At 40.9% G+C, this 22,231-nt stretch overlaps 1 protein-coding gene across 10 annotated transcripts in view; it reads right to left on the reverse strand.

Moving 5' to 3' along the window:
* Positions 1–22,231, reverse strand: part of slmapa (sarcolemma associated protein a) — a 62,974-nt gene that overhangs the window by 13,554 nt on the left and 27,189 nt on the right. For 4 of the 10 annotated variants that reach the window (XM_047346943.1, XM_047346944.1, XM_047346951.1 and 1 more), the window contains 12 exons: positions 19,053–19,089; positions 14,582–14,644; positions 12,342–12,437; positions 11,902–11,973; positions 10,998–11,138; positions 10,204–10,341; positions 9,784–9,952; positions 8,338–8,388; positions 6,360–6,500; positions 4,000–4,062; positions 234–293; positions 31–105 (listed from right to left, as the gene is read on the reverse strand). In XM_047346943.1, coding sequence (XP_047202899.1) covers positions 31–105; positions 234–293; positions 4,000–4,062; positions 6,360–6,500; positions 8,338–8,388; positions 9,784–9,952; positions 10,204–10,341; positions 10,998–11,138; positions 11,902–11,973; positions 12,342–12,437; positions 14,582–14,644; positions 19,053–19,089 — 1,106 coding nt within the window. The remainder of the gene's footprint in view (positions 1–30; positions 106–233; positions 294–3,999; positions 4,063–6,359; positions 6,501–8,337; positions 8,389–9,783; positions 9,953–10,203; positions 10,342–10,997; positions 11,139–11,901; positions 11,974–12,341; positions 12,438–14,581; positions 14,645–19,052; positions 19,090–22,231) is intronic. The other 6 variants (XM_047346948.1, XM_047346949.1, XM_047346945.1 and 3 more) reach the window with 5 other exon arrangements.

Below are 22,231 nucleotides of genomic sequence, written 5' to 3' on the forward strand. Positions count from 1 at the left end.
TAAAAGGTCTGTCAGGTCTGTGACTTTTACCTTTGAGACGATCAGGGCTGGCCAGGAGGTCGTCTTCTGGTGTCTGGCTGTTCTGCAGATGGGCGTCCATGACTTCTACAAACATCCAGGAGCGTTTACACATTAGGCATATTTGTGTCTTACTGATCACAGAGGCTTATTAACACTTTGTCTCCCAGATAGGGGCTAACAGATCAGTCAAATCATAACTGAATAACTCCTACCATCAAAGTTGGCCAGTTTGTGTATTGAAGAGCAGACGTTCTCCTTCAGCTGTTTGACAGCTGCAAAAACATGACAGACACAAAACAAGTTTGAGAATAAAAATGCACAATGAGTTAGAGAAATGTGGTCTTCAGTCTTATACTTTGTGTTATTTATGCAGAAAGTTACACCAAATTGTAGCATCAGTTGCTGGTTAGTAGAGGAATCAATGCTGCACGAGTAAGTCAGCATTCAGCACTGTAAAACCGCTAAAAGGACAAAGTAAAGCTGATGGACTGATGGCAGGCGAGCCACTTGGATCACTGCGGTACAGTCATACTGGAAGTTTTAGCAGCACAAATGTTGGTTTTTATAAACTTCTATGGTGACAGTTCTCTTTGTCTTTAGATTGTAGCGCAGAGAGAGGTCAGATGCTAACTGATTCGTAGCAAAGAGCTTTTTAAGCCTTAACAACAAAAACATTTTACTGCAGCTTTCCTGTGGAGCAAACTGATTGGGTAACTTCACATCGGGCGAAGCTGTGAATGAGTCCAGCTGGAATCGCTCTGAAGATCCGGGAGCTATAAAACAGACAGAGGAGCTGAAGTCATGGTGTTCTTGTGCTAGCAAAGGTCTGGATCACATGCAGGAAACCTCTGCTGAGAAATCTGCAACCGACAGAACAGTTTTCTGGATCACCAAGAACTTCAAGCTGAGAGGTTCAGCTGCAGACAAGCAAGCGGCAGGCCTGTCTCCTCCTGAGGAGGGCAGGGCAGGATCACGTTCCCACCAGTGCAGAGCTTACTCGACATTAGCAGCAGGAGCTCATTTATTAGAAACCAGGAGAAGAAACAGACGCCACCAAACTGATCAACTCTAAGCTCTAAGAAGATGTTTTAGTAGGTCTGCACTATAAAAAATACATTCTGTAAAAATCTAAGATCATTGAAACCACAGAACGTTTCTTTTTTAACTCTCATACAAGCTGGGAGTGAAAACACACCTGTATTTAAAGTCCATGTGTTGAAATACACATTATATAATAAAGATTGTTTTTGTTTACCAAAACCAGTCTTACCAGTTCTTACTGGAAACCTCTATTAATGGATTTATATAAGAATAAACTCCTCCTGAGTCTACAAGCTCCCGATAACCCGTTTTCCACTGCAGAAACTTTCATCCAATAACCAGGATTATGACGGCCTTCCACAGTGATTTCAGCTTCCTGGGTCCACGGTTCCCCGGATAAAAAGGTCCTGGTTTGGGCGTAGGGCTTTTAGATTACCCTGGGATTGTTGAGGAGCGGGCTATGTGCTAAACAACGATGACTAGTGGACCCTTTCTTGCAGTGTTCTGACTTTTGCTAACCCGCCACACTTAGGACCCTGTGTGGTTTTGGGGATTTCTACTTTATATGAGATTCCTATTTAACTGTAATTTTTTTTGTCTTGTAAGACGTCGTCTTCGGGTGATCACCTGCCTTCTTTCCCTTGCAGATCGCCGGGTCTCAGTTACAATGTGGTACAACACCACAAGCAACGCCAAGTAGCGCGTTATCCCTCTTGTTTTGTAAACAAATGGGATACGGACTTCTGGGTCGGGCTTGCCCTTATGGCCTTTGGGTTCTTATTAGTGCCACCCGCTGGACTGGAGGTGTAGTTTTCTTCAAAACCTAAATAAATTTCCCCCCACCCTTCACAGCAATGGAAACAGAAACACAAATGACCCTGGATTCTTTTAACCTGGGTAAAAAAAATCCCAGGATTTTAAATGCTGGGACGTTTGGTGAAAAGGAGGCTTATATAAATAAATATATTCTACATAAGGTAAAACATAAATATAACCAACAGATGATGGCAAATATCAGTGTAGACAACAAGCCAAGTAGAGCAGCAGTTTCAACTTCTTCAGTGGCTGATTTAAACTGCTTCATGATGGGTGACGAGAGACATGGACCGTCCTCCTTCAACACTAAACCCTGTAGGAGCATCAGGGAAACATTTCCTAATCCTCATCATCACAATGGTAGAGCAAAAAAAAAACAACTTCAGTCAAAACGTTCAGCTGAAAATGAGACCAGAACAGCTCAGAATAATTCTGGGTCATTACTTTACTGCAGATAAACGGATCCAAGGAATAGTTCGGAAATTCCTGTCTTCAACAAATGAAACACTGTAGCAACCGCAGAGAGAAGAGGTGATTCTTGAATTTATTATCTTCTTAAACACTTATGGGGCTTGTTTTTTATCCGACTGCCTTGACCAGTGACTCAAACGTCCATTTTTACCAGGTCAGTTAACGCATCACAGCTAAGCAGCCAGTTTGCTTCCATTTTACCATTTTCAGGTCGATTGTCTTCCGTCTATATTTTTGTCCTGGGAACAGAACAGCGGACTCCTTTAAGTATAAATCGTTTATTTAAGAGGGTAGGATTGAAATGATCTGGCTACACCAGCAGTTTATTGCTCTTCCTGAGCCTCTATAGATCTGGTGGTGGAGGCATTTCAGATGACTCACATTCACGTTGTTTACAGACCGGCTCCACCTCACAAAAACCGTCTAAAGGGGGTAGAATCCACGGTACAGATGACATCTGATGATACTCAGAAATATGTCCTTGGAGACATGATCCAGCTAACTGAAGGTCTGCTCAGCTGCACTTTGAGTTGCATCTGGGAAGTGCTAGGAGATCATTTAAAAATGGCAACAATCTGCCTCATATATCAGCCTATTCCCATTTTTAGATGTGCAACACAAAGTGCTAAAGAGCACCACAGAAGATCGTATTTTCAAAAACTATTTTCAGTGGTTTTTCTTGTGTAAAACAAATAATCTGCAGGTTATTTATAGGTTTCAGTGAGAGAAAGACAAAGTAATCTCAGTAATCTTCTTTCAACAATTTAGTATCAACATTCACATTTTCAATTCACCCAGTAAGTGGTGGGGGTAATAATTGTTCTCAGACAACTTTAGAAAATTCACAATAGTCCGAAAGTGGTACCGATAAGTCTTCGACTTGTTCATTTGCTCGACAACGCAAACAGCAACTCAGCCAATCATGTGGCAGAATTTCAAGACGACTTGCTGAAGGTTAAAATCAGCATCATAACGGGCAGAATGGCCTGTAGCAGCAGCAGAAGAAGAAGACCACACCAGGCGCCACTCCTCACAGCTGAGAGCAGAAAACCAAGGCTAAAATCCACACAGGCTCCCAAAAAAGGCCAAGAAAAGGTGGAACAAAACACTGCGTGGTCCGATGAGTCCCGGTTCTAACATTCACTGACTGTTGGGTCACCGTTCGGTGTAAAGAACACAAGCATGGATCGCCCTGCGGATCCTATCTTCATGGTTCAGGATGGTGGTGGTGGTGGTGCTGTCATGGTGTGGGGGATCTTTTCACTCCAAACCAGCTGAGCAACGTTTAGACAACACAGCCTAGCTGAGGACTGTTGCTGACCATGTTGATCCCTTTAAGCCCACATGGACCAAAACCTGAGGAATGTTTCTGAAAACTTTCTGCATCTATGCGGCTGCAGAAAAACCGTTGGACAGAACTGAAGTCTTTGCTGAACAACAAAAATATTTAATTTAAAGTGTAAAAATGCTTCCTTTTTCCAAGTATTTGTTGAACGTTCAAGTCAGTACATAAAAATTAGGTTGAATTAGGTTGATGTTTTCACTGGAAAATCCTGAATGTTGGACATTAGAGGTTTGAAGCTTCACAGTTTGTTTATGTGATTTCATACAGGGGCAGAGAGGACAGCAGGAAAGCATGTTTGTACTCACGCGGACACTCAATCAACTGTGGGATTCTAGTCGACTCTCCTCCACTGTTGACATGACAGTTGTCTGACAGAAACAAAAAGAACCAACTTAACTTTGACGACTTCCAGACTGGAGTTAATTCAAGTTTACATTTTGATTCTGCTCATCACAGCCAGAAAGAAACACCCATCTCTCATCTGAAGGAGGACAGCTTGTAGCCATCATCACAGGAAAATGAGAATACAAACAATTTAAAAAGGGATTTTCCCCACATCTGGCTCTGGTTATACCCCGTGTCAATAACAACCAGTATAAATTTGATTTTCTGGTATAAATAAGCAGAATCAAAAACAACCGTAGGGCTGTAATTCAGAATGGGTTCCTAACACCCAACACTACGCTGATTAGGATGAGTAGAGCCGCAGAGACAAGCGGTTAAAGCATGGCAGAGCTGACAAATAACGCTGACAGACAAAGAGAGAGAAAGACGGTCGCCAGACAGGACAGGAATCAGCTGAGTTAAATCAGTCTTTCAGTACAGAGATTTCCCAGCTGTCACATCATCCGAATGCAAACAATAAAACAACTTCGTCCCACATCATAAACACAAAGACGTAAACCAAGTGATCGAACACAGCTACCCTGCAGCTGTACGGAAAAATCCAACCAGGCCGACGTTTTGTGTCATCATTTCTTTTTTGTTTCCAAGATGCTCAAATCTCCATTCAAATCAAATCAAGTAACTATAATAAAGTGGATTTAAGGCAGCAAAGGCTGGGGTCCGGTGTTTTACACAAGAATAAATTCATTTGAAATAACTTTATTAATAAAGCCACAGATCAAAGTAAAGCTAGCAGTGTGGAGAACGGTGCCTTGTAAAAGTATTCACACCCCTTCAACCTATTCCTTTTTTAAAGACACAACCACTAATCTCTGTATTTAGTTGGGACACCTTCTCCCACATGTCTGCTGTAATCCCAACATGGCTGGTGGCAAACTGCAAACAAGGCATCTTATGTCTTTGCTCCAACTAGTGATGCACAATATATTAGCATTAGCATTAGCATCGGACGACGTTAGCAGTTTTTTTAACATATCTTATTGGTTGGATAAGTAAAACTGGGCCGATATTAACAACCAATGTTTATTTCCATCTTGTTGCTGTTTGTGTTTCCGGAGGGGAGGGGGATGGCCATGTGGTATTTGTTCAGGTAATGTGATTGAAAGGGTAGGAAATATAAATATCAGAAAATAACAATTATTGACCATACCAGCAATATTAATATCGGATAGGAGTATCGGCCCGAAGTTTTCATATTAGTGCATCATTAGTTTCAAAAAAGGCTTCCGTCTTGCCATCATTAATTAGAGCCAGATTTGTCGAGTTCATAATTTTTAGCTGTCGTCCTGTCAACCAATTTTCCCACGCAAGCTATGAATGAGTGCAGCTCCTCAAGAGTATCCCGGGCCTCTTGGCAGCATCCCTGATTAGTAGCCTCCTTGAATGCCCTGTCAGTTTAGGTGTTCCTTTCCTGTTCTATGTTCAGATTATGGATTGAATAGAGCTCTGAGAGATGATCGAAGTTTGAGATATCGACCCGGTCGTTTGACGTCTAACCCAGCTTCAACCTTCTCCACAACGTTCTCCATGACCTGTCTGCTGTGTTCCTTGGTCTTCATGATGCTGTGTGTTCTCTAAACAAACCGAACAACTACATTTATACAGACATTAAATCACACACAGCTGGTTTCTATTTCCTAATTAGGTGACTTCTGATAGCTACCGGTTCCCCTGGATTTTATTTGGGGGTATCGGAGTAAAGGGGGCTGAACACAACACACTTTGGTGATTTTTAATTGACAAAGATTTTTCATCACATAAAATCCCAATCCTGACGTTTGTGGCAGCAAAGTGTGGAAAATGTTCAAGGGGTGTGAATACTTTCAAACGTTTATGTACATTTTAAAGAGCTACGTCCCAAGAAACTAAATATTCATTTCCAGAAAATGTTCTTAGTCAACGTTTTGTTTGCTCTGGATTTCCAGAGGTTCGGATCTAGAACAGAGAAGTTCTGACCAATTCAGGCAGAACTGGAAAAAACAGTCAGTAAAAATGTCTGAAGCAGAAAGACGTTTAGAGACGAATGATGAAGTAAATTATTCTCTAAACTATGAACTCTTTTTTACTCTATAAATAACAAAGCTGGATGATTACAGGTGTGTAAAAAATAACAGACATTGGCCACTCTGGCTTATTTCCTAATTTAAATTATCATAGTGTATTTCTTAACTTTATGCTAAAGTTTTACTTCAAAGAACCAAAACCTGTTTACGTCTTTAGTATAACAGACTTTTGTTATTATGATAATTAAACTAACTACCATCGTTCTCTTCATCTTCACCAACAGCACCATTATTGGTATCTGTATCCGCCTCGTCTTCGTCCTGGTTCTCAGAGGTCTGCAGGCTCTCTTCGTCTTCCACAGGTTCCTCTACTGGTCCGTGGGAGACAATGTCCACATCTGTCATGTGACCAGATCAGATATATAGACCATTTTGTGGAAGGTTTACCAGCCACACACATGCACAGAACATGGTATAAATAAGGGCAGGCTCCTTCAGTAAGTGGCTACTGTGTGCAAAGTGTGCAGTGAGGCAGTCACCTGCAGGGCTCACAGGACAGTGTCGTCATTCAATCACCAGAAGTCAATTAGTGACCAAAAGCTTCTTTTATCCAGAGGAAGGAAAAACAAAGCAGTGGAAACCGTGGAAAACAACCCAGATTATCCAAGAAGCCCAGTTTAGATTGGACAGAGTGTCAACAAGTTGCCTCAGAAACAAACACACCCAGCAGATACCTGCATCAACGTGACACAAATCTGATTTAAAGCCTCCTCAAATTAACCGTGTGGCCTCATTTTGCACAGCCACACCTGCAGGGATCATGGCTGAGAAAACGTCTGTCACTGAAACTTTTCTATCAGAGATTTTCTCTTCCAATCTCAAACCTGTTTAAAAGAAAACAATAAATATCTTGAGAAGGATTCTTGGAAAATTAGCTGAACTTTGTGTGAAACTTTCACTGAATGAATGGCATGCCACGTTGCAAACCCATCTACTGTAGAGAGAGGCATCTGGTCAAAAAGTTTACTGATAAACAAAAATCCTTCAAAAAGACATCTTCAGTTCAAGCTGATGAATATCTGACATCCATGTGCAGCTCCTTTAAACCCCAAAAAGCACCAAAATAAACCCAATGTAATTCTTCAAGCCATGCAGATTTCCAAGGTAAAATTAAAGCCTTTAAGACCGACAGTTGATATTTTAAAAACTCAGCTGTTCTTTAAAGACAAAACGTAGTGGATTTAAAAGCTCCTTAAACGATCTGAATCCACAGGCGGCATGTTGTACTTAAACCTTTAATCTGTCAGTTTTCAAAATCAACTTCAGCGCTGATGCCTGTGCCACAGAAGCTACTACTATCTACAAATAAACTAAATATTTGTCTGGTCAGAACTCCTAAAATGTGAATTTCTTTTTTTTTTTGTCTTGTTTTCAGATCAAACTGATGTCAACGTCAGATAAAGATAACCCCCTTACTGAATTTTGCTGTCTTCCTCTCTCTCTCTCCCCACCCCATTTCCTGTCAGTCAACTTACAAAATAAAGGCCACTAGTGCCACAAAAAGCAAGAGAAAAAACTATGTGCTTGATCAGAGTTAAGTTATCATTTAATGGTTGGGGGATTACTTTCTTCCCCAGAGCCAGTTTGGTTTGGATATCTGGGAAATCATCATTTTAAAACAGTTTTTTCAAATAATGCAATAATTACTCGTGTTATTTTTTGTCTGATAATGAAATCTGTTTGATGACCTGACACATTCAAGTGTGACAAAAACAGCAAAATTCAGTAAGGGGGCAAAAAGTTCTTTATAACTCCGTAAGAGGATGAATCTACTGCCTTAAGGACCAGAACGTCGTTGTGCCTTTTAGTTGATTTTTTTTTTTTATTACAACTGATAGCAACACTTCATCTGAACATATTCCAGGATTATAGAGATGTTCTACAACCTGAATCTCTAAGCTCATAGTGACGCAACGTATCTCAACCCCTTACAGGAACCAGAGGACACATGAAGCTCGAGCATTACACAAAACCCAACAAGAAAAGCCAGATTTCCACCACAGCGGACAGACGAACAGAGAGAGCAGCGACTACAGTGAATAACAGGAAGTCATGCAGGAAGGTGTCATGCATCATTAGTGCAGGATGAAGAAGAGAAGATCGCAGCACACGGACGGTGTAGAAGACGAGAGAGGACATGCTGTCCCAGAGCAGGCCAGAGACATGTGGACTCACCAAGACTGTTGCTCTCTTTAATGCTTTTCTCTTGCAGCTGTTCTAACCGCACTGTAAACAACAGCAGCAACAGAGAGAAGCTTTGACTAACAGGAAGTCCCAGGAAGAGCTCACGGTTGGACAAAGACACCTTTAGATCCAACCAACTCTTCGTTTGCTACTGACGGATTTAAGGTCGACTACAAATAAAGAGTCTGGACCACATGCAGGATCTATTTTACGTCACAATGAGTTTTTAGTTTCTTTACAGGGATAAAAAAGTCATCTTAAAAAGTTATTGGTGCTATAATTAACATTGGGATAAAATGAATCTACAGTGCTGACACAGAAGTATTCATACCCGTTAAACTTTTCCACATTTGGTCACGTTACAACCACAAACATCAGTGCACTTTATTGGGATCTCACGTGACAGAGAAGCATCTAATGGTAAAATGGTTTTACAATAATGAATAAATGAAAAGGGTGTCAATACTTTGTAGAACCACCTCTCACAGCAGCTACAGCGGTAAGTCTCTGTACATCTAGCATGTTTACCTTCACCCTGTTGTTTTTAATCATAGATTTTGTTTAAATCTGTCAGACTTGTCTGTTTGAAAACAGTTTGATTAATACTGTGTGCGCGAACACAAGAGCATTTTTATTCTGCATATTTAAGATCCAACTGGACTGATCCAAACAGAATTTTGTTGTATCATATAATGACAATAAAGACCATCTATTCATCTATGTAGAGAGTGAAGTTTAAGGAAAATGACTCAAGCTCAGTCAGACGAGGTGACGTCGTATCACAGATTCTCAGGAGGATTGAGGTCTGGACTTTGACTGGGCCATTCTAACCATAAATCTGCTTTGGTCTGAACCACTTCATTGTAGCTCTGACTGTTTTGTCCTCTTGGAAGGTGAACCTCTGCTACATTCTCAGGTCTTTGAGCTTCTAAAAGGTTTTCTTCCAAGATTTTCCTGAATTTAGCTCCATCCATCTCTGACCTATGCTTTACAAACTAACCCTGCTTTAAACTACCCCACAGCTTTCTCCTTGCTCTGTGTTCCTTGGTCTTCATGATGTTGTTTAGTAACTAATGTTCACCAACAAACGTCTGAGGCTTTCCCAGAACATTAATGCTGGATTAAATTACACACAGGTGAGGCTGCTGAGAACTAGGTGAACTAGGCGACTTCTGAAGCCAGTTAGGGCCTCTGGATTTTATTTAGGGCTAAAAACAAATGCACAGCACAATTTTCAGCTTTTAATTAGGAAATTATTTGGAAACCTTCCACTACTGCACTATTTAGTGCTGGTCTACTTACCTAAAACCTAATAAAATTCACTACAGTTTGTGGTTGTAACTTGATAAAATGTGAAGATATTAAAGGGGTGTGAATACTTCTGCAGGACACTGAAAGCCAGTGTGGTAAACTAATAAACAGGCTGTGTGTCTGTACCTTGGAGGGCTGCAAGCCTCTCATTTGTGAAGTCATTATCAGCCTGCAGAGCCTCGATGCGAGCCTGGAGAACCTGCTCCTTCTCCTCCATCTCTTCGATCCGCATCTCTAGCTCCCTCTTCTCCGTCGCTCCCTGCAGAGTCAGCTCTTCTTGCCTCCCCTCTGCCACCTACAGGAATGGAGGAGAGGAGTAGAACAATGACAGAAGGGCAGAATAATGTGGAGCCACCCAGGAAAAGAGGAGAGACATGGACCGTGGTGTTTGAAGATAGAAGGACGGACAAGAAAGACAGAAGCAAACATGAGATGAAACGTGAGAAAAGTCAAAATGTTTCAGTTTAAAGAAAATATCTATAAATAAACAGCATTTAGTTCGGCCTGATGTGGCTGAAAGTAAAACACTGTTTATTACAAAGTTACCTTAATCTTGTCAGTGAGCTCCTTGATCTCGTTGACGGCAGCGTTGTACTTGTTGGCCAGCTCCCTCAGCTCCTCCTGACCCCTCTCAGACATCTCCTTCAGGTGGGTGCACTCGTCCTCTGTGTTGCTGAGCGACCGCTGCAACACCGCACACACAACAGCGTTTCGTTTTAAGCGACAAAACAGCAGCAGTGGGTCGGTGGAGGCAGACAGCGGTTCAACTCTCTCCCTCAAACTGCCACCAGTATACCCAGCATGAGGTTAAATAGCAGACATGTTGGTGTAAGTGGTTGTCCCCATTTTGGAATCAACTGTGAGGTACTTTATAAAACCTGATAAGGTTATATGGAGCTGATCCAAATAATAGATTGGCTTTGAAGGGAAGTGGTGCAAATATTTAGGAGTTTTAGTTGATGATGAAAATCTGTCTTGTAGGATTTACTGTTAGTGATGATGCTCTGAGCAGCATTAGCACCTCATCATCATCATCATCAAAACTAATCTCTGCTTCTCTAAACTAAGGTCCTGTTCACACCACATCGATCCTCTGAAAATGGGCTTTGTTTTCCCCTTCATGTGAACATGTCTACATGACAACATTTTAATTACAATCTCTGTTCACACAGCAACAGTAGACATGAAAATGGTGCAATTCCCCTGCCCCGCCACTAGTAGGCGGTGTGTTCTTTGAGACTCAACATCATACTCTGTAAAGCCACACTTCATAAAGAAATACAACAACTTGTGAACATTTTTTAAATGCATGTCCAATAAACTACATCCTGCAGACGTACCTCGACCTCTGACAGCTTCCTGACCACCTCAATCTTCTCCTGCAGGACTCGTCTCAGGGACTCCTTCGCTGTAGTCTCGTAGTTGTGTTTGTCCTCCTGGAGAGCCAGAAGCTCCTTCCGGATCCCTTCCTCTGACTGCGACTGCGGCAGTTTTCAAAAGTTAATGAAATTCAACAGATCACTTCAGTGAGGAAGTCTTGAGGAATTTCAGTAATCGAGGTAATCCAACCATTTTGAGGAATTGTTTCAGACCTAGATTTAAGTCTATTGCATTTATAAGTTGGTCGATCATTTTCAGCGTCTTCAACACAACATACAGTACGTTTTATGACTGATTATCACTGTTTTGGCCAAACTGTATTAAATACAAGTCATATTGCTGTCATTTCAGGTGTGATATCTGCCTATTTTCTTCTGTCCTCTCCTTATCTGTGCTTCCATCACTCTGTGACAATATCATTAGTGTCCAATATGAGCATCTGCTGCTCTGAGACTCTGTTCTACTGGCTAAATATGACATCAGCATGTAAAATGCTGGCTCATAACATGTGGCCTCTCCCAACAGTCCTTATAGATATCATTTAATTTCCCTTTGGGATTAATAAAGTTGTTTTTTTTAACTATTACTGCTCACACTGATTGTGATAACGATATATTGTGCAGCCCTAATTAAACACACAAGCTCTCAGGACAAAGAAGGCTGATGTGTGAGTGTGTTTGATCCACATTATGGATCTTGTAGTTTCGTCACAGCGTAAAAAACACCTTGGACTTCTTATCCAGAACTACAACACACAGATCAGACGAAAGCTATCTGTGCAACATGGATGTATTTAAGGCCTAAAACAGAGATGTTTAAATGACCCCCCAGCAAACCCAGTACATGCTGTTGGCCTGATCTTACCTTAGAGTAGGCCTGTAACTGACTGCCCATCACCTCCAGCCTGGAGAGCAGGCGGTCCTCATCTATCAGAGCCTGATGGAGACAGAGTTTACAGTGAGCCATTTTATATATGAGAGGACATCTTCATCACCACACATCCATTTTTTTCTTTCTGCGTGCGCTAAAGTTACTGTGAAGCATCTCTGACAAATAAACTAAACCTGATGTTATCTGTGTGCTTTTCATCACCATTAACAGGTCTTACAACATGTTGCATTTCTGAAGGTTTGGAGAGCAGCTTGAAACCATTTAAACTGAGTAGAGGGTGGCTCATTTAACTGTACAACCTTCACCCACATGCTTTCACATTAAAACCCACAGATAAAGACAAAGAAAAGCACAAATCCAGCAGACACATCATAAAATGAGGTTTTCTTCATATTACAGGGTGCGGCTCCTACCTGCCAGCTGCTCTCTGAGGCCTCCTGAGTGGTGGTGAGGAGCCGCTGCAGAGTGGCCAGCTTCTGCTCCAACATCTGCTCTCTGTGTAAGGCCTCCTGCAGAAACAGTCATGTTTCATGTCATTTGCTCCTCCAGATGAATAAATGCTAACACTGCAGTTGCTGCCATTTTAAACGAGTCAAAGTTGAATGTAATTAGTGGGCTGCGATTAATTTCTCCAGAAAACAGGAGTGTCAGCAGGTTCAGATATGATATAACCATAAGAATAAATACATGTTTAGTTATGCTAGATCATCTTTTAGATTTTCAAGTGTGATTTTAATTTGTGGTAGGATAGTTACCGTATTTTCCGCACTATAAGGCGCACTTAAAAACCTTTAATTTTCTCAAAAAATGACAGTGCGCCTTGTAATCCGGAGCGCCTTATATATGGATCAATTGGTTAATTGGTTGATCCATACTGGTTGTACACGGCGCTCTGTCAAAATGTTTCAGTACGACTGGTAAACTACAAAGCCGCACCGCTTGCAGCATTACGGCTACCGTAGTCAGGGGCGTCGCCGAAGTAATAGCGGTAAACACCTGTACTGTGCTTAGTCCTAGTCCAACACCACTTGTGTGTGTATAACGTTTGAATGTACTGTTGCAGGAATTGCCTGAACTATATGTGATTAGAAGCTCAGTGTGTGGGGTGTATGTTTCGTGTGTGTGTATGGAAGATGTTGACATTACTCCTCCGGACAGAGGTGGCGCTGTGTGCTGCCGTAGCTGAGAATCAAGAGTGAAGGAGTGACGTCGGTATTATTGTGTGTGTGGGGTGGGTAGAGACGGCGACCGGAGCAGCGGTGTATGAGTCTGTAAGCCCTGTGTTTTTATGTGCTGCAAAGTCATTAAAAAGAACCCCGAATCTCGTCAACAACTCCGTGTTTTGATGCTGTTTCTTCATGCTCAACTCAGCAACGTATGAGTGAGGGAGTTAACCCCGAGGAAACTAGTAACTTCGGCCCTGGAGAAAGCGTCTCCCCTGTGTCATCAGACTACGGTCAGGGGACAGAAACAGGAAAGGTTAACAGTACTAACGTTTGATTTAGTGCATCAAACTGTTTCTTTTACGTGTTTACTGAATCAGGGAAAAGTTCCCTTTCACGTTTTAACTAACGTTTAATTTCAACTTCAACTTCATAGACTCCAATGCATTCCTAACGTGTGGTTGGCTCTATTCAATAGACTTCTATGTAGAGGAGACCTTACCATGAGAGTGAATGGAGTTATCAGAACGCTGGTTTGTAGTGTATTAATAAAGTTTGACTGACTGACTTATCTGACTGTTTTGTTGACATTCTCTTTAGCTCCATCTAGTGGATGCATAACGCAACCCCAGTCAAACGTTTGACTGCAGTAGCTTCTATTCTATGCGCCTTATAATCCGGTGCGCCTTATAGTGCGGAAAATACGGTACATATATATATATATATATATACAAAAAATGTTTTTTATACTATTTATCCAGTAAAACTCAGTAAAATATCCATTTACAGTCACAGTATTGTGTGATCTTTAAAGCTTACTTTAGGGAAGCCTTTAGTTTAATCAGTTCAGTTACTACTATGAAATTAGCTCATTGATTATACCGACTCAGAATCCTAAACCATGTACAAGTTCAGGTAACATGTTATGTATGCAAATACAAAAGGCAACACCAATGGCTACAATCAAGTTTAAGAAATAATCCACAGGTCCTCCTCCTGGAAACATTTCTGCCCTTTTGAGCTTTTCAGAAGAAGAAACTGCAAAATTTCTGACATTTGCATTTTATGTTTATGCTGATGCATATTTAAACTCCTTTCACTAAACTAAAGAGGCAGCATGGTATGGGCTTCAAACTGGACAAAAATCCTTGTTGATCACAGATGTTTCACTGCTACCATCAATGGATCACTGCAGTTAAGAGATTCGAAAACAGATGAGCAATATCTACTACTACTACTACTACTACTACTACTAATAATAATAATAATAATAATAATAATAATAATAATAATAATAATAATAATAAAAATAATAAAGCAGTCACAAATGTAACTCAAAAGCAAGATAACAGCAAAGAAAACATTAAATAACAAATAAAGGTAAAGGAAATAAATGTAAGAAAAGGTAGCAGGAACAATAAAAGTAGCATCAATGTCGTTGGATATTTGGAGTACTACCACAGAACAACCAGTAGATGTCAGTGTTTTACCTGTAAATACTGGGAGAGCTGGAACAGTTCCTGAGAGTACATACTGGGAGTGTTGGCTGCAACCTGGATAAATCACACAAACAGACCGGGAAAGATCACGTGTTTGAAATAATGAAGGGGAAACTAATGGAAAATAAAACACACTAGAGCTAATTAAGAGTGGGTTCAACTTCAGAACCGGTTCTGAACCAGTATGAGGAACAACACTGCGGATGAAAGAATGTTTTCGTTGGGATCCATAAATATCACCTGATAGTATTAAAAACAACATGTCGTTATGTTTACAGACATCGCTCCAAATCGCAGAGTTGGTAATAAATCGTCTCGTCTTAACGATGAATTTTAACTGTGTTTCTACATGTTCCCTGTGAACCTGTCTGGACATTTTTAATCAGGTAATTGTTCAGTCATCAGAACGAAGAGCAGCATTTTCATGCACAGAGAGTTGGAGCCACCTGACTTGTTCTCATCTTCATAAATTAAAATCAGTCATGTGCCCTGTTCATCAAAGTGTTGTATTTATAAATAAAGCTGAAATATGACTGTGAATGCAGCTCCACTAAGAACGTTTTTGGCACCGTCAGGGTTTTCTGGATGTTGAGGTACATCTCGATGTCTATTGAAAACAACAGCTCAGAAACAATAATGCATGTTTTCTCCTGACTTATTTTTACCTTTTCCAACAGGCTTAAGCTCCACAGCTGCTTCTTTTGTCCAAGTTAGGGTCAAGAAGGCCAAGTTCAGATGTTAAGCCTCTACACTAACTGAGTAGCAGTCTGGACCTTTAGGCCTCAGTAAGATAAGATGAGAGCCTCTACAGGCTCCTCAGCCTGAGACTGAATGAGATCCTGGGTTAGGGCAGTTAATTATATCAGAGAAGAGGTTCAAATCTAATCACAGCTCCTCTCAAACACACTCACACATCAGCCTGCATTCCTCAGATACATTCCAGTGAGGCCCGGCTGTTTCACCAGGAAGGAGACACTGAACAGCGAGGAGGAGCAGGAGCGAACGCAACACGTTATTCTAACACACAATGAACCACTCTCCCTCCAGACCACGTCATGCATTTAATGTGACGCCACAGAAAACAGGTGAGACACGCCTATATAATGTTATAGGCAATATTACTGCAGTGCAACAGAAAGCCACAAAAGTTCTGTATTTTATACTGCAGTCATCTACTGATTTATAACAGTGTACTTTGAAGTGAGCTCAGCACTAACAGCCAGCTGCTAGAAAGCTGATTCCACTTTAATGTAGAAAGAGAGCAAACTTTTTCCCCTCACTGCTTAGACTGCTGCACGACATACAGTGCTTCCAGAAAGTATTCACTTTTTCCACCTTTAGTTATGTTACATCCTGATTCCACATGGTGTCACATTGATCTCCTTCCTCTCTACCCACAATGCCTCATTATGACAAAATGAAAGAAGTTTGAGATTGTTGCAGATTTATAAAAGTAGAAAACAAAAAATTCACATTTAGACAAACATTCACAGCCTTTGCTTAATACTTTGTTGATCCATCTTTGGCTCAGTTACAACCTCAAGTCTTTTTGAATATGATGCCACAGCTGAGCTCACCCATCTTCAGGCAGTTTGGCCCGTTCTTCACAGAACATCTCGGGCTCCATCAGGTTGGATGGGAGATGTCTGTTCAGCCATGTTCAGATCTCTCCAGAGATGTTCAATCTGATTCAAACCTGGACTCTGGCTTGGCCTCTCCAGGACCTTCACAGAACCACAGAGTGGTTCTGTGAAGGTCCTGTTCTTTGAAATCTTGGCGTTGTGCTTTGGGTCGTTGTCCAGCTAAAAAAATGAAACGTCGATCCAGTCTGAGGTCAAGAGCTCTGGAGCAGGTTTTCATCCAGGATGTCTCTGTACATTGCAGCATTCATCTTTCCCTCTATCCTGACTAGTCTGGCAGTTCCTGCTGCTGAGAAACATCCCCATAGCATGATGCTGCCACCACCATGCTTCACTGTAAGGATGGTCTCCTGCTGCTGAGAAACATCCCCATAGCATGATGCTGCCACCACCATGCTTCACTGTAAGGATGGTCTCCTGCTGCTGAGAAACATCCCCATAGCATGATGCTGCCACCACCATGCTTCACTGTAAGGATGGTCTCCTGCTGCTGAGAAACATCCCCATAGCATGATGCTGCCACCACCATGCTTCACTGTAAGGATGGTCTCCTGCTGCTGAGAAACATCCCCATAGCATGATGCTGCCACCACCATGCTTCACTGTAAGGATGGTCTCCTGCTGCTGAGAAACATCCCCATAGCATGATGCTGCCACCACCATGCTTCACTGTAAGGATGGTGTTGTCCTGGTGATGAGCGATGCCTGGTTTCCTCCAAATATGACGCCTGGCATTCACACCAAGGAGTTTAACCTGAGTCTCATCAAACCAGAGGAGTCCTTCAGGTGCCTTTTAATAAGAAGTGGCTTTCATCTGGCTACTTTAACATACAGACCTGATTGGTAACTTGCTGCAGAGATGGTTGTTCGTTCTGGAACGTTCTCCTCTCTCCACAGAGGAACCCTGGAGCTCTGACAGAGTCATCATGGGGTTCTTGGTTATCTCCCTAAGGCCTTTCTCCCCCAATCTTCTCTGCTATTTTCTCTTATTACTCTACATTGACGCAGTATCTGCAGTTATTACTTTATGTTCTCTCTGTTGCTGCCAGTTTTTAAAAATGTATTAAATAAAATTAGCACATTGCACATTAATTAACATATTAACTTTAAGCATCAATGTAAATATGCCAAAATTAGCAAAACAAACAAGCATCTCTGAATATCTGATGACTGTCAAAGTCCAAGATGTTTTATTTACTTCAGATGATACTCGAAAGATTTTTCAGTGTTTTCTTGAGGTTTCAGTGTGACCTCTAAGGTGTGAGACCATGTAATATGACAGTAACTGATGTGGCTGAATATTATGGGATGCATATAAACCTGTGCTGCTTTTGAAGCCAGAAACGGTCTTATTTATTTGAAGTTAGACGAATTTAATTTAATTATGTGAAATTCTCTTGACATGCTGCTTGAAATTTTAATTATTTGGAATCAAAAACAACTCTTTAAACTGTTCAACCACATCTAATCTCTCTCCATTAACTAACACAGACGGTTGCTCGCTCTCCGCTCGCTGCCAAGAGAAAAACATACAGACTGTTTTTTTAATGATAAGAATTAGCCTAGAGTCACGGAGCCGGCTTCTGTTTAGCTGTGAAACCTTCACGGAGTGGGCCAGCTACTGGTACCAATAACTGTCTCTAGAAGATATAATTTGTCCAGCCTTTCTTCTGTGTTCAACATTTTCGTTCCCCTGGACAAAGACACTGAAGCACTACTGCTGCCACTACCTACATGGGCTCTGTTTTACATCCCAAACATTGTGCTACTGGGTCACAATCTAAAGGAAATCCCTAAATGAGTCGAGCAGAGTACAGTGGGGTGAAAAAGTATTTGACACACTGCCGATTTTGCAGTTTTTCCCACTGGAAAAGCACGTAGAAGTCTTTCATTTTTATCATAGGTTCTCTTCAGCTATGAGTGACGAAATCTCAAACAAAAATCCAGGAAATCACATTGTGTGATCTTTAAGTGATTCATTTGCATTTTATTTCAAACATGAATCGGTCCAAATACAACAATATGTTGCTTCTATATGATTGTTTTCAAAGCTGCATCATCTTTAACAGCAGCTTTGAATCTATTTTGGATCTGGATTAAACACCTGATGTTCATATGAATCATCTTCCTAACAAGACCAGAAATTATTGGATGATTTTAATATAATTCACCTGAATAACACCTTGTGCATTTAAAATAACTAGATACAGTATATCTTACTGCTCTTTGTCAAGAGGTGAAAATAATTGAATTAGTTAACTCATTAATGTTCACTGCTGATGTACCGATGTGCAAATGACTACATTTTATCTGCAGTCTGCATGGATATTGCACCAGTGTATACAACAACTGGTCTTTGTAAACCCTAAAAACAACTAATGAGATTTACTTGTGTGCTTCGTTTATTTTTATTTGAGTTGATTATTGAGTTCATCTTTAGCCTCACGGTTTCCTTGTATACCTTTATGTTATGACGTGTTGCTGCTTATAAAGAAGAGATACAGAAAATGGTAAATAAAATACAGTCAAACTATTTCTTACTTCCTATTTCTAATATTTCCACCAAATATTGTTTCTTTGATCAGAATAGCCTGATTTGTCACCTAGATTTAAGTGGTACGTCTGCCGTACTGACTGCCATTAATCCCTGCGTTCCTCTAAAAATGGACTACTCCAGCTATGAGAGGGCAAGCACCTCTGATGAATAAATTGAACCTAAACACACATTTAGCTGCCTTGTTCTGGTCCAGCTATACATTCAAATATCAGTCGATAAGCGTACTTAAGACGTGGGAGAGAACAACCCCGATTTCTGGTCTTACCTTGTCTATAGGTAGTGGTAATGGAGCCTGGATGACACTGAAAATGGAAGAGAAGAAGGTTTAACACCATAGAAACAGCAGGAAGTAAAGACACAGAGTAACCATAGCGACTGTTTCTGAAAGTCCTTTTTTTAACTAAAGTATCACAACAGTAGAGCTACAGCAGTTTGTGAAACAGGAGTTAAAACTTCAAAACAGCAAATCATAGAAACACCTTCTCTAAAGAAAGCACCATGTCCGATTGGTTCTGGAAGAATGGATTTGTTTTAATGCGGATAAATGTTTAAATAGGAAAGTAAATCAGTCAGTGTTATACACAGAGGAACTGACTGAACTGACCGGGCCTCGGGCTGATGGGCTGGTCCACACTAAGAGTGCTAGAGAATCATTACAAACACAATCACTGAGCTGAAGGCTTCCCTTAAAGAGCAGTGAAACTCAGAGATGAATGTGACAGTTCATTCACGCAGAAAAGCCTCAGGCCTGCTTTCAGAACAGTCGCCTTGTCTACGCTGTTCAACAACCAGGCAGTCAACTACACGCACAGACAGATCTGAACACGATCGATGATTATCTGCATCAGTGTGAAGCTGGAGGACAAAGTTTAGTAAAGGTAAAGTGCAGCATAGATTTACAACGTCTACAAGAAAGTGACAGAAAACCAAAAGAAATGAGCTGTTGAGCAGCTTCACCTGATGAACACATTCGATCAAGAACATCAAGATGATGATGGTCTATGGGGATATCACACCAAACGTATTATTTATGAGGCTACATGTTGGATCGTGGTAAACATCTGGAACACTTTTTCTTTGTCTGAAGAAAACTAGCCAGGTGCTAACTGCAGGCTGTGGCTTTTCTCTGACCAAATCTAAAAGGTGAAGGTCAAACTAATGGCCTCCTTACTTGTACCCATCTAATAGAGGCAGCAATGGAGACTCTTCCATCAAAATGCTGCGATTCTTTTACTTCAGAAATCAAACCTCTAATCTGGGAAATTGTCACATCCAAACAATCTCACCGATTCCTCGTTCATTACCAGTTTTGAGTCTAATTAAAGGCAAAAGATGAATGGTTGGGTGGATGGACGGACAGATGAACAGACATTCAGGTTTACTTGGAACATTCTCCGTTTTGCTACTAATGTAAAGCGGTAAACATTTTTATTCCAAAATAGAGATTTTATGGTCAATATATCAATGCTATCCTGTTTGTTCCCCCGAGGAGAATTCCCCAGATCGAAATTATGTCCCGGACTTCAACATGACGCGTCTGACATGTTAAATGCATTAAAGGTAAATCAACGCACAGCGGCGCTCCCGACATGAGTTCTGCTTAGGAGATTCAAAGAATGTGATCTAAAACATTCAGTCAAAAGCAACAAACGAAGCCGCTTAGCCCAAGTTGCATGGAGTACCAACCAGAATATAAGCCAAGCTGTGTAATCGTAGAGATCCAGAAGCTTGGCCTGTGTTGTTTAAAGAGGTGAAGATTATAAAAGAAAAACAGTCTGAGTTCAGGAATGAAGGCTAACTTAACTCTGGACAAAATTAAACAGCTCTGTTAATGTGTGACTAACAGGAGAGGAGCCAACTACAGCAGCTCCAGTAACTAAATATTTCATCAACTTCATTCAACAGGTGGGAGGACTACACCGTGCAGACCGTTTAAACTAAAGCAAGCTGCCTTTTATATCACAGAACCTGACTGGCCTGATCCTTCAAGCTGCCTTAAATCCGTTCTTCCATCGCATGCAGAAAACATCCCTCTAAATATTCTCAATAAATCAGTCTGAAAACGGATGAACATCCACTCACAGAAACCAAAACAGGACTAATGAAGTCAAACTTATCTTCGGAAAATAAATCTGTAGATTAGGGACGCATCGATATGAAAATTTGGGCCGATATCAAAATGCAAGACTACTACTGCTGCTGCTAATATGGCCGATATTAATACATTTCCCTATCATTTCAACACGCTGAACAAAAACCACCCCACTGCTGACTTTGCTTCTCTGCTTCAGTTAAACATCCCACAATCCTGTGCTGCATCATTATCGTCACGACCAAACCCCTCCATCTCCAGAAACACCGACAGCAGCGGGGTGGAAATAAACACCGGTTGTTAATATCGGCTCGATTTTACTTATCGGACCGATACCGATGTTAATGCCGATATATCGTGCATCACTAGCGTAAATTCTAATCTTCGCATAATGCTCAAAGATTTTTTTTATGTTTACGTAGATTTATTTTAAAAATACTAATTACATGTAGTCACTGCAGAAATATTCGGTTTCTTCACAACGAAATAATGTTTTACCCAATTGATTCTGAACCCAGTAAGAGTTGAGGATGATCTTGTCCAACGCTGATTTAAGACCCACCGCTTTTATTCAAATTATTTACCATCTCCGACTGTTTCAGACAGAAGGCCTTTTTGAAAGGTTGTGGTGATGCTTTACTTGGTTTCTCTGAACATTAACCTGATATTATTCTAGTAAACACTTATGACACATGCTGCCAAACCTGTTCTAAAACAGCTGTACTACATGTACTGTAACTAGTGCAAATCATTTTCAGATGATTCAGATGATTTCAAATGATCACTGCTGCCATTATAGACCGAGTAAATAAACAAACATGACTGGAATCAGTTGGAGCTGAATTACTTTGGCATGACAGCATAATAAAAAAGATAAACTGAAGTTACTGAGTTATGGTACAGATGCTACTGGAGGATAAAGCTTTACTGCAGGTGACAAAGGAGCCCAAGTCTATCAAACACTGACTAAAGAGACCAGTCCAGCTATGCTCCTAAATAACACCTTTAATAAGAAGGCCAGGAATCCAACACACAACATCACCTAAAATCACAGATGGTCAAATGCAGCTCAGCAGAAAATCACTCTTACACAAACAGAAAGCGTGCAGTCGGCCCACAGGAATCAGTCATCCACTTTGGATCTAACACTCAGTGTTTTGCATGTAGTCCAGGAGACGTTCATGATGGAAAACACTGCTGGTTGTTTCCATCTGGGTCATGCATGCTCACATTTCTAAAATAAAGGAATGGTTTAACAATCACATTTTACCGTGTTGTTGCAGAGGCTGTTAAACCTGTGTTTAAAGAGAAGGAACGTACAGATAAACATTGATGGTACAATGTTGTTTGCT

The sequence above is a fragment of the Girardinichthys multiradiatus genome, chromosome 20 (genome assembly GCF_021462225.1).
Source record: "Girardinichthys multiradiatus isolate DD_20200921_A chromosome 20, DD_fGirMul_XY1, whole genome shotgun sequence".
NCBI lineage: Eukaryota > Metazoa > Chordata > Actinopteri > Cyprinodontiformes > Goodeidae > Girardinichthys > Girardinichthys multiradiatus.